At 37.2% G+C, this 12,039-nt stretch overlaps 1 protein-coding gene across 2 annotated transcripts in view; it reads right to left on the bottom strand.

Annotated features, from left to right (window-relative positions):
* The window catches only part of col2a1b (collagen, type II, alpha 1b), a 91,558-nt gene that overhangs the window by 29,496 nt on the left and 50,023 nt on the right, over positions 1-12,039 (bottom strand). For both annotated transcript variants that reach the window (XM_061726707.1, XM_061726708.1), the window contains 3 exons: positions 8,186-8,230; positions 8,003-8,101; positions 594-701 (listed from right to left, as the gene is read on the bottom strand). In XM_061726707.1, coding sequence (XP_061582691.1) covers positions 594-701; positions 8,003-8,101; positions 8,186-8,230 — 252 coding nt within the window. The remainder of the gene's footprint in view (positions 1-593; positions 702-8,002; positions 8,102-8,185; positions 8,231-12,039) is intronic.

The raw sequence follows: 12,039 nt of genomic DNA, 5'->3' as shown, positions 1-12,039 counted from the left end.
AATCTACATGATTAAAGAAAAAATAACAAATCTAGAAAAATCATTAGGTCATTATTACTAATGTTATTTTATTTGTGTACTTTATTTTATTTTATTTTTATTTTTTTTATTTTATTTCATTATTACTTTTTTTTTTTTCCTTGTTTACATATTATGTTTTACTGCTATTATCTTCTTTGTATGTGGGAACTGGGGGGAGTGGGATGTATGTAGAGTTGTTTGTCTTAAAAAAAATTGAAAAATCTTATAAATAAAGTTATTAAAAAAAAAAAAATATCATTCGGTAATCTGATCAATTAAATGTGTCATGAGCTTATGTTTAAAATGATTGAATGAAGTAGAGGTAGCAGGATTGCTGTAGGTGTTCCATAACTGGGCTCTCATGTATCTGATGTAGAACTGACACAAACCAGTACGGAACTTGGGGAGATTTAAATGATTACCGGTAGCCTGTCTTGTATTAAAATGGTGCATATCACTGTTGAACTGAAAGAAAATCTTTACATGCCAAAGAAAATGAGACTAGCAGGAACAATACTTTGTGTAAATATTCTTTTCTTTTTTTGAAGTCTTTGTTTTCCATCACGACTTACTCTGTCTCCTTTGGGTCCAGGGATGCCGGCGGCTCCTCTTTCTCCAGGCATCCCCTGCAGGCCCGGCGGCCCCTGAGCTCCACCGGTACCAGCTGGTCCAATGGCTCCCTAATTCAGATCACAAATAAAAGGAGAGGAGTTAATGCACCGACAGCAGCGGGGTGATACAGAGACTGTAACGTTTGATTAGTTTGGATTACTGTTTACTGAATAACTTCTTGTAATCACCAGCTGCAGGTGTCTAGAAATGGTTTGAAATAAGACTATTATTGGCACGTTTTACTGTGTGCTTTTGTTTTAGCCTTTGTGAAACAAAAGAGCTCGTCTCCGTCATGGCAAGCTGCGATCAAGGTTATGACCAGAACAAACAAATGGACAGAGGTGGGTAGTAACGAGTTACATTTACTCCGTTACATTTACTTGAGTAAGTTTTGGGAAATGTTGTACTTTTAGGAGTAGTTTTGAATCACTATACATTTTACTTTTACTTGAATAGATTTGTGAAGAAGAAACTGTTCCTCTTACTCCGCTACATTAGGCTACGTTGAGCTGTTACTTTTCTTTTATCCCTTTTATCCGCGTACGCGTCAATCTCATGACATCACTGAGTGATTCTTTGGGAAAAATGTTTGTTTTTGCATGTTTTGTCACATTTACACAGACTCAAACACACACAGAGTTTCTATGAGTTCATGGGCTTGTTCTAGTTCTGGTTAAAAAAGAAAAGTACAAAGGCTTGAAACTTTGTGCTACTTGTGCTTAATTTATTTTTTTATTCTGTTATTATTTTATTTATTAAAGTACTTGAAGTTACTTTAAGATTATTTTAATTTAAGCTATTTTTTATTTTTTATTAATTTTAATTAATTTTATTATTTTATTGATTTAATTTGCCTGAAGATGATTATTTTGTACTTTTTTCTGTTTGAATGGTTGTGTTAAAAAAATAAATCAGACGTTACTCAACAGTTACTCAGTACTTGAGTAGTTTTTTCACCAAGTACTTTTTTACCTTTACTCGAGTATTTATTTGGATGACTACTTTTTACTTCTACTTGAGTCATATTATTCTGAAGTAACAGTACTTTTACTTGAGTACAATTTTTGGCTACTCTACCCACCTCTGCAAATGGATGAAAGTCTGTGCACTAAACCCTTTCAAGCCTCTGCTAGTTCTAACTATAAAAACAGTAGGAAAGACTAATTACTATATTTACTCAACATAAACACAATGCCTTTTTTATTTTGGTACCAGGATTTTATTAGAGGAAAAACTTTATTCATATTGATAAAAGTATGACTTGTTATATTCTGTTCCCTTTTTTAATTATTTTTTTGCAAAGGCATACTTTGATCGCTAACAAATCCTGAATAGTGTATATAAAAAAATGTGTGTTATCTGCGTGCAAATATATATTTAAATCCATTAATGAGGCAACTTCTGGAGCTAGTTCAGGCAGACAAGCCGAGGTGTGTTTTAAGCTCGACGACACCCCACTGGATGGATTATTCCAATTACTCCATTGTGCTTATAGATCTATTTAGGGAGCAAAAGGTACTCGCCTCTCACATCTTTTCTAATGTTGCTCATCCTTAAAACCCTGCTCCTCCCCAGCTCCACCTGTAAACTCTGACTCTATGGAAGTATATTGTTCGTTAGCCCCGATATCTGAATATGGATTAAAAATTGGGATTTAACCGGATTGAGGCCTAGATGCTAAAACTCAAGTGTTTTGAAGTTGTCTCATCAAAATGATCACAGGAATCCCTGTAATCTCCAACAGATGTGCAAAACCTCTTCATTTTTGTAAGACGGCAATCTATTTCTTTCTTTTTTATTTTCATCAGCCGAAATAAATCCCTTTCCATTCTCATATGTTGTACATGTTATACAAGTCAATCTATCAAACAAAAATGATGGACTTATCACACACTTTCCACCTCCTGCACTGTATCAAATTAAAATGTATTCCAAATTGAAAAGATTTGACGGATTAATCAGGAAATGTCCTCTTCTGCAGAGGGTTTTTATTATGACAGGTGTTCATGCATACATGCAGCAGCTGGAATGAATGAATAAATCAATCGGCACTATTCCAGGATAAGAACATGTCTCTTTGACAAATGATACAATTAGTTAAAGACAGCATGAATTTTTTATTTAACTATAAGATAAGATTAGTTATATCTTTTTTGTCTGAAATGTACCTTTGCCTGTATTAGGGATCACCCTTTAACGATTTCAATTCCATTTAGCTTTATCTATATTGTGTCAGATCATAAAAGAATGTCATCAAATGTCATCAGGCAGCCGTCCTTTAACAGGCAGAACCAGACTCAGGAAGTATATCTTGTGTATTAGGGATGGGCGGTATGGACTAAAAAATGTATCACGATCATTTCTGGCATTTATCCCGATAACCATAAAAATGACGATAAAAAAAATACCAATTCAACTCCACCTTTGTAAATATAAATCTATCTCACTCTCAGATCCGCCATGTTTGTTACACAAAAACGTATCAACAGGAATTTATCCTTCTTTCTTTCTTTCTTTCTTTCTTTCTTTCTTTCTTTCTTTCTTTCTTTCTTTCTTTCTTTCTTTCTTTCTTTCTTTCTTTCTTTCTTTCTTTCTTTCTTTCTTTCTTCGTTTCTTTCTTTCTTTTCTGGCTCATTTCTTTCTTGGCTCATTTCTTTCTTTCTTTCTTTCTTCGTTTCTTTCTTTCTTTCTTTTCTGGCTCATTTCTTTCTTTCTATCTTGCTCATTTCTTTCTTTCTTTCTTTCTTTCTTTCCTTTCTTTCTTTCTATCTTGCTCATTTCTTTCTTTCTTTCTTTCTTTTCTGGCTCATTTCTTTCTTTCTTTCTTTCTTTCTTTCTTTCTTTCTTTCTTTCTTTCTTTCTTTCTTTCTTTCTTCGTTTCTTTCTTTCTTTTCTGGCTCATTTCTTTCTTTCTTTCTTTCTTTCTTTCTTTTCTAGCTCATTTCTTTCTTTTCTGGCTCATTTCTTTCTTTCTGGCTCATTTCTTTCTTTTCTTGCTCATTTCTTTCTTTCTTTCTTGCTCATTTCTTTCTTTCTTTCTTTCTTTCTTTCTTTCTTTCTTTCTTTCTTTCTTTCTTTCTTTCTTTCTTTCTTTCTTTCTTTCTTTCTTTCTTTCTTTCTTTCTTTTTTGTTCAGGCTCATTTCTTTCTTTCTTTCTGGCTAATTTCCTTCCATCCTTCTGCGTCATCAACAGGAATTTATAGTTTTTACCGTGAGATGACAAATTCTTACCGTGGGGAATTTTTTTGACGGTATATCGTGAACGGTAAAATATCACCCATTCCTATTGTGTATGCATTTAGTCTGAAAATGAATATCACCAGAATAATCCATGACAAAGATGATTTTATCATGGACCTAGAATCAAAAGAAACCTTTCAAACAACCCCCTCGTACTGTAGGTCCACTTTTAATTCTTCAAAAAACAAACAAACAGAGGGAGCTTTGTCAATACTAAATCTATTTTACAGGTCAAAGCCCAGCTAATGATACCAAATGACTCTTCCTTTTTCTTTAAGTGGCTCCATCCAGCAGATCCAATCCCTTTCCTAAACTGTGAGTCATATCAATAGTCCTTTCTGCTGCAGCTTCAGACACACACATGAGGCTCTGTCTCGTATCTGCAGTCATAAGTGAAACTACACGGCTCATACAACCACATTGTGTGGCTGTGAGTACTTTGCAAGTAATATCTATTCTGATTTTGGAGAAGACTGATACACAAAATGACGTGACATTAGGGATGGGCGGTATGGACTAAAAAATGTATCACGATAATTTCTGGCATTTATCCCGATAACGATAAAAATGACGATAAAAAAAATACCAATTCAACTCCACCTTTTTACTATAAATCTATCTCGCTCTCAGATCCACCATGTTTGTTACACAAAAACGTCATCAACGGGAATTTATCCTTTTTTCTTTCTTTCTTTCTTTCTTTCTTTCTTTCTTTCTTTCTTTCTTTCTTTCTTTCTTTCTTTCTTTCTTTCTTTCTTTCTTTCTTTCTTTCTTTCTTTCTTTCTTTCTTTCTTTCTGGCTCATTTCCTTCCTTCCTTCCTTCTTCCCTTCCTCTTTTCTCCCTTCCTTCTCCCCTTTCCTTCCTTCCTTCCTTCCTTCCTTCCTTCCTTCCTTCCTTCCTTCCTTCCTTCCTTCCTTCCTTCCTTCCTTCCTTCTATCCTCCTGCTCTCTCCTTCCTTCCTTCCTTCCTTCCTTCCTTCCTTCCTTCCTTCCTTCCTTCCTTCCTTCCTTCCTTCCTTCCTTCCTTCCTTCCTTCCTTCCTTCCTTCCTTCCTTCCTTCCTTCCTTCCTTCCTTCCTTCTTTCCTTCACATACGTTGTGCGTGGATTTAACACAGAACCATAAATCATCTTTACACAAAAACGTCATCAACGGGAATTTATCCTTTTTACCGCGAGATGACAAATTCTTATTGTGAGGAATTTTTTTTACGGTAAAATATCGGCCATTCCTACGTGACATGTATAGCAAATCATTCTGTAAATTAATTTTTTATTTTTTTACACCAACAACAATCCCTCAGCCCTGCCCTCCAACTCTTTCAACATCACAGTCATGTCAGCTCTATAATCCTCATCCTCTGCAGCCGCTCCTGCCTGACCTTACGGGAAGAAAATCTATAAACCAGGATTAAAATCTGAGCCGATAACAAACCCAAAAATGGGAATTGCAGCCTCTCTGAGATCTTCCTCTGCGCAGAGAGCAGTCGGGGCAAATGACTGCTTTGGCAGGAATTTACTGTTTCCTGACGGGCGAGCGATGGTCAAGCTTGACAGGAAAATACACTGAGCTACAAGTAGGGATGTAAAAAAGATACGGTCTAAAAAACACTTGGGTTTTATGGGCTCATTAAGACTTAAACGCTGGAACTACAGAGTGAAGGATGGGGCGTGACATAAAACAAGGGTTTTAAATTGAGCTCATCCTGGTTTGACTGTGACAGTCGTTAGCCCCCTCAGGCCTGTAATCCACAACTTTTTCTTTCCTGTAATCAAACTTATTTCTGCTTTTTACTCTTTGTCACGCTTAAGATGAACCATGTCTTGAATTCTGAAGCCGAATTAGATGACAGTCAGAAAAACAAAGAAAAATTAAAGCTGCAAGCAGCGATGAACGGGCCTTTGCACTCATGGCCGCCGCCCCCCATAAGCATATCAGAAATGACACCACCCACGACTTCCTATGTCAAACCATTCAAAAGTTATAGCAGAAAAAAGTATTCTAGGGGGCGCTGTTGAGCCGTTAGGCCACGCCCATTAATGCAAACCATGAAATATCTTTATCTTGCATGCAAAATTTGGTGACTTTTGGGGAACTATCAAATATGGACCAATCAGATGATGGTGAGGGCGCGCTTTTTGGCGTCTAGCGTCGCCACAGGGGTGTTGTTTTTTTATTGAACATTTGCCCCATTGGGCTTTAAGTGCAAACTTTGCTCTTATTAAACCAAAAATGAATGAATAAAGTGCAAAACTCTGTAAAATAAGTTGAAAAAAAGTTTTAAAAAATATAATAAAATATAAAGTTTTATCTCTGAAAAAAAAAATTAGCAAATCAGCACTTGCACACATACAGTAAGTTATATTTCCAATTAAATAAAACAAGACATTTTCTAATTAAACTAAACTGGGTCTTTGCATGCTAAATAATAATGCAACCCATGAAAGAGGTAGAGGTGTGTAATGTCAGTCATTACATTTGCTATTCACATTTGCAAGTTTTTTGCAAGGAACACGAGCCGGTCTACCGCATCTGGCTTGAGGGATGCCCGGTGGCATGTTACAACGCCCCCTCCTACACTAAAGAGCCTCTCCGATGGGGCACTTGTCGCAGGTATTGAGAGGTATTTCCATCAATCATTAATATGTGTGCAGACAACGTTAAAAAGAAAAAATAAATAAATTTAAAAAAAAAAAAAAAAAAGTGAAAAATCGATTTTACGATTTTCACATTTTAACATCGTTCTAATTACATAATCGCGATTACGATTTAAATCGATTAATCGAACAGCCCTAGTCGCCACAGTAACACTTTTGAAAGAGAAAAGTAATGCGTGTAGTCACAGGATGGAGACGCACATTTTGATGTATAACACACCTGGGTGCACGTTACGGTTCGGGCCGTATTAACTGTCGAAGGAATGGTATATATTGCTCCAAAATTACGGAATTAATTCAGAATGTTCAAAGTGGCCGACTTCCTGTTTGGTTTCGGCCATGGCGCCAAGAGACTTTTCTTTTAGTTGCGACATGATACAGGAGTGTACCGATTTTCGTTCATGTACGTCAAACTGTATTATGGGGCTTGAGGCACAAAGTTTCTTCTGTCTGAACCAATCAGATGAAGGGTGTGCGCGCTTTTTGGCGTCTAGCGTCGCCACGGTGACGCTTTTGAAAGAGAAAAGTAATGCGTGTTGTCGCAGGATGGAGACGCACATTTTGATGTATAACACACCTGGGTGCACGTTACGGTTCGGGCTGAATTAACTGCCGAAGGAATGGCATAAATTTCGCCAAAATGACACGATTAATTCAAAATGGCCGACATCCTGTTCGGTTTCGGCCATGGCTCCAAGAGACTTTTCTTTAAGTTGCGACATGATATAGGTGTGAACCAATTTTCGTGCATGTACGTCAAACCGTATTGTGGTTTGTGGATCTTGAGGCACAAAGTTTTCCAGGGGGCGCTGTTGAGCCATTTTGCCACGCCCATTAATGCAAACCATTAAATATCAAATTTTTCGCCAGGCCTGGCTTGCGTGCAAAATGTGGTGACTTTTTGGGCACGTTCAGGGGGGCAAAAAGGCCCTCATTTTGTCAGAAGAAAAATAATTCCTACAGATACAATAGGGCCTTTGCACTGTCCCTAAAAATCATGAGCCCAAAATATAATTTCTGCCTTGATTTCTTGTTAAACATCTCACGACCACACGCTCTAATTTGGGAGGCGTCGCTTGGGTCATCAAGGAACCACAAATTAACTCGCTTTTACGAGCTGGGATGTTTACAGTGTGGGGGAAATGAACCCGTTGCTGTTTCATAACCGGTGTTCAGAATAGACTACCACAATTTACAAGATAATAGAAGTCAGGATCAGAGTGGATTATGTCTTTAAATAACTTGTTTTGGGGAAATCACAGAAATAGGGGAACAATAAAAAGCTAAATCTAATCAAGTCTTCTCACAAACACCTGTGGTAGCTCCGTCACCTGCTCAGACTGCTCCGAGTGCGTGATGAGAATTTTAACAAGCCTCACACGAACGCTTTGAAACCTTTTCAGACGCTGGAATACGCCGCAGGGAACACTCTTTCATTATTTGAAAGCCTTTGCCTCGGGTTACGGGACTCACCTTGGGTCCATCGGTTCCCGGAGTTCCAGGCAGACCTCTAGGTCCCTGCAGACCCTGAGGACCTGCAGGTCCTCGCTCCCCCGGGAAACCACGCTCTCCCTACAATGATGTACAGCAGTAATTAGAAGCATGTCACCCAAGCAGGATACGGGGAGTAAAATCAGAGGAGAGCCGTGAACTCACTCGGGGGCCGGTGGTTCCAGCAGCTCCAGCCTCTCCTGGAACTCCCTGGACAGACAAACGGACGGGAATGTTAGGATAAAAGCAACATCGTAAAGAAATATGAACCATAAATGATCTGCTGATGGCAGATATGTTTGGAGAAGTGATTAACAGTGAAGATCAAAATGATTTCAGAGTGAGGGGAACATCTTTCAAAGATGAAACACCAGTTTGTTTTTTTTCAAATTGGTAAACTATTTGATGAAACTATTTTGATAAACTTCTTTATACAAGAAGTACCGAAAATGGAGGTGGTAAAACCATTATGATTGTTTCCCCCTTTGTAATTTAACCTGAGCAAGCAATCAGCATTTGAACCTTACTTTGAGGGTCCATGGCACTTCAAAACTCGATTGATTGATTGATTGATTGATTGATTGATTGATTGATTGATTGATTGATTGATTGATTGATTGATTGATTGATTGATTGATTGATTGAATTGTTTATTTCGAACACATAAGGAAAAAATAGGAAATTTTAAAACAAATTCAAAACATACAGGAAAAAAGCAACAACAAAAACGTAAAACAAACAGGGAAAAAAAAAATACTGTGTGAAAATGAGCAGGTAGAAGTAAAACTTATTTAACCCTGCCCCTTTGTTACCTCTATCAACATAAATATTAATAATAAATTAATATTTCATTAAAATTACTTTTAAAAAGAAGTTAAAATTGTATTTGTCTGTAAGGTTTTTTTTTTTTTGTATTTTTTTTGTTTACCATGCTTTTTTAACAACTCCCATCATGTAACTTGTTTTTTAAATTGTAAGGTTTTTTAGTACTGAATACTGATATTAATTAATGTTGTATTTGTAAATCTATTTTGTATGTCTTTTATGTGGACCCCAGGAAGACTAGCTGGTCGCTACGGCGCCAGCTAATGGGGATCCCTAATAAAATCAAATCAAATCAAATCAAAATAGCTGCTAATTTACCTATTAGGCTACCGATTTTCTAACCAGCTAACAAAGACAATATTTCCTTAACATAACTCCTCCTCAATCAAATAACTTCCCAGAATTTCCTTTTTGTACCGTTTTTTTTAATGATTTTTTTATTGGAAATAGATTCACATTATACAACAGTAGTAAAACAAAATAACTGGGAATACTTCCATCCATTAATTTTTCCCATCTTTTTATATCCCTCCCACATTCCCATCCCCAACCCAGCACTTACAAGAGACCCAGAGACAAGAAAAAACAACCAAATACAATATAAAGAAAGAAAAGAAGAGAAAAAAAGAAGAAAAAAAAACGTTTTTTAAATTGATTTATATTTGTACATTGCTTCAACCCATCACCCAACCCATTCCATAAATCCACTCCAACAACTGAAATACACATGCTTTTCCTTTTACAATGAAAACATTGTTTTTTTAAATGATATTTTCCTCTTAAATTATAACCCCCCTCCCTGTCACAAAACATTTTCTGTAAATTGCCTGGAAGTGAATCAGTTCTCGCTTTGAATATGATTTGTAGAGTTTTTAGTTTGACAATGTCCCAGAATTTCAACACATGCGACTTTAAAAACAGTATGTGTGTGTGATCCTTATAACCCACATTGTGAAGTATCCTGATTGCTTTTTTTTGCAGTCTGAATAGCGGTTGTAAATTGCTTATATACGTGTTGCCCCAAACTTCCACACAATAATCCAGATATGGTAATACTAGTGATGAATACAGAATGTGCAATGATTTATAATCCAGCATGTATCTTGTTCTCCCCAATATTGCTACACTCTTTGCCAGTTTTGTTCTTATATGATTTATATGGGGTTTCCAGCTGATTTTGTGATCCAGTATCACTCCCAGAAATTTATTTTCATACACCCTTTCAATATGTACATTATTGATCGTTATTTGCACAGTATCAATAGGGAATCGATTGAAATAAACTTATTTTTTTTATTTGACAAATGACATCATGTAAAAAAGAAGAAAAAATGAGTTGTGGATGAAAGAAATGAGCCTGGAACTGAGACAGAAGAGAGTGGCTAAACTGACAGTTACAAGCATTTTACTGTTTTACTGTTCTCAACATCAGTACGCCGCCTCTCTGCATACGCAGCCGTGCATCAACGCCAGCCGGAAGTTTGACCGAGTACATTTGAAACGTGATGATGGTTTTTGGTCTGAAGACACAAAACTGTTTGGTCTCTTAAAATGTCAAGTGGTGGCGCCATAGTGCTCTGCAGGAAACCTTGCTTTGGTGCATGGGATCATGAAAACAGTGGATTGTGTTGACATTCTGAGGATTAATCTAAGGATTAGTCAGCCTAGCTTTATGTCTTCAAACAAGACCATCATTTTTTTTAGAGGACACTTAAATCAGGGTCCTGGAGTCCCGAGGTTAATGTCCACGCTCTGAATTCTGAGGAGCTGGATGTATCTGCCAAGGACGAATTGATCCCTAAAGAGACAACTTAGATAGGATCTACCATAAGAGACTTTTGTCAGTTAAAGTCACACATGTTACACTATTGATTGTTGATTGTCAGAGATTTTTGACGTATTTTTCTTTTTCTTGCTTCGGCTGAGCACATTACCTAAATATCTTATTTCAACTTAAAGGAGCATGAGGCAGGATGGAGGCAGGATTTATGAAAAAAATTTGTATACGTTTTAAGTTTTCTAGTAATAATGTCAGACAGGGCTGGACTGGGACAAAAAATCGGCCCGGGCATTTTGAGCCTAGACCGGCCCACCAGGTATTGATGGAAAGAAAATGAAGCCTATGAATGAAAACAAACGTTTTTGTGACACCGCTTGTACACTGTCTTGTTGGTGTGTATGTTCTTGTCTAATAAACCTAAACCTACACCATCCCCCCCAGTCCCGTTATAGATGTACTTAGTACTGTTTCTGAGTAGACCAGCAAACTTGTATGGCAAGCCGTTTTAACATTTAATAGCTAGACTGGATATGTGTTGCAGATATCTGTAATTCAATTCTTCCTAGTCAAAAAGAACATTTCAGATATCTACAATGATATATTAACCCATTTTAAACAGGGGGAACGCATTCTGACAGCCTGAAATACTGCTGTCAGAATGCGTTCCCCCTCTGTTTATCATGAAGGGATGCTCACACATCTTTCAAATTCATACTGCTGACTTCTTTCACCACCACAGATAAGTCCTGTGATTTTCAGGTTGATATCATCATATTTGACCATTTTAAACAGGGGGAATGCAGCGCTGCCTCTGTTTTTACTAACTAATGACCATGAATTGCCTAAACAGTGGGTTCTTCCAATATATGTATATATACACAATGTCTTTGCTGCGATGGCATCACTGTAGGTAAACATTTCTCCAAAAAGATTGATGTATTATTTCACCCACCCACTATTAATCACAGCATTATTAAAATTTAGTGACAATCAGGAATCCAAACACCACTGTCCCTGTCAAAAAAGCAACTTAAATTTGGAGATCGTAATTTAGTTTTATAGAATATATAAGATATTGAATATGAACTCATCATTCTTTAAATAGTATAAATAATAATATCAATAATAAGCCACGCGCTCTAATGTTGTGACTACTCCAGCCAGAGCTGCCTGGGAGACTTGCGAGGCCCTGTGCGGAATGGCCAGGGGGGGCCCTTGCGCGCTCGCTACGCTCACGCGCGCGAAATTTTTTGGGTTTTCCGGGTCGGATCGGGTGTCTATATGCGCAATTTTTACTCTCCAATTAGCAAAATACTGGATACCTTCCCCTGCCTCATCATCATTTGGCTTGCCGACTCGGGGCCCCACGGCTGCTTGAGACCCGGTTGGATCGGTGATTTTTGTAACAAATTTA

The sequence above is a fragment of the Cololabis saira genome, chromosome 8 (assembly GCF_033807715.1).
Source record: "Cololabis saira isolate AMF1-May2022 chromosome 8, fColSai1.1, whole genome shotgun sequence".
Taxonomy (NCBI): Eukaryota; Metazoa; Chordata; class Actinopteri; order Beloniformes; family Belonidae; genus Cololabis; species Cololabis saira.
The sequence above is the reverse complement of the archived record's forward strand: the minus strand, read 5'-3'. Positions and strand labels throughout refer to the sequence as shown.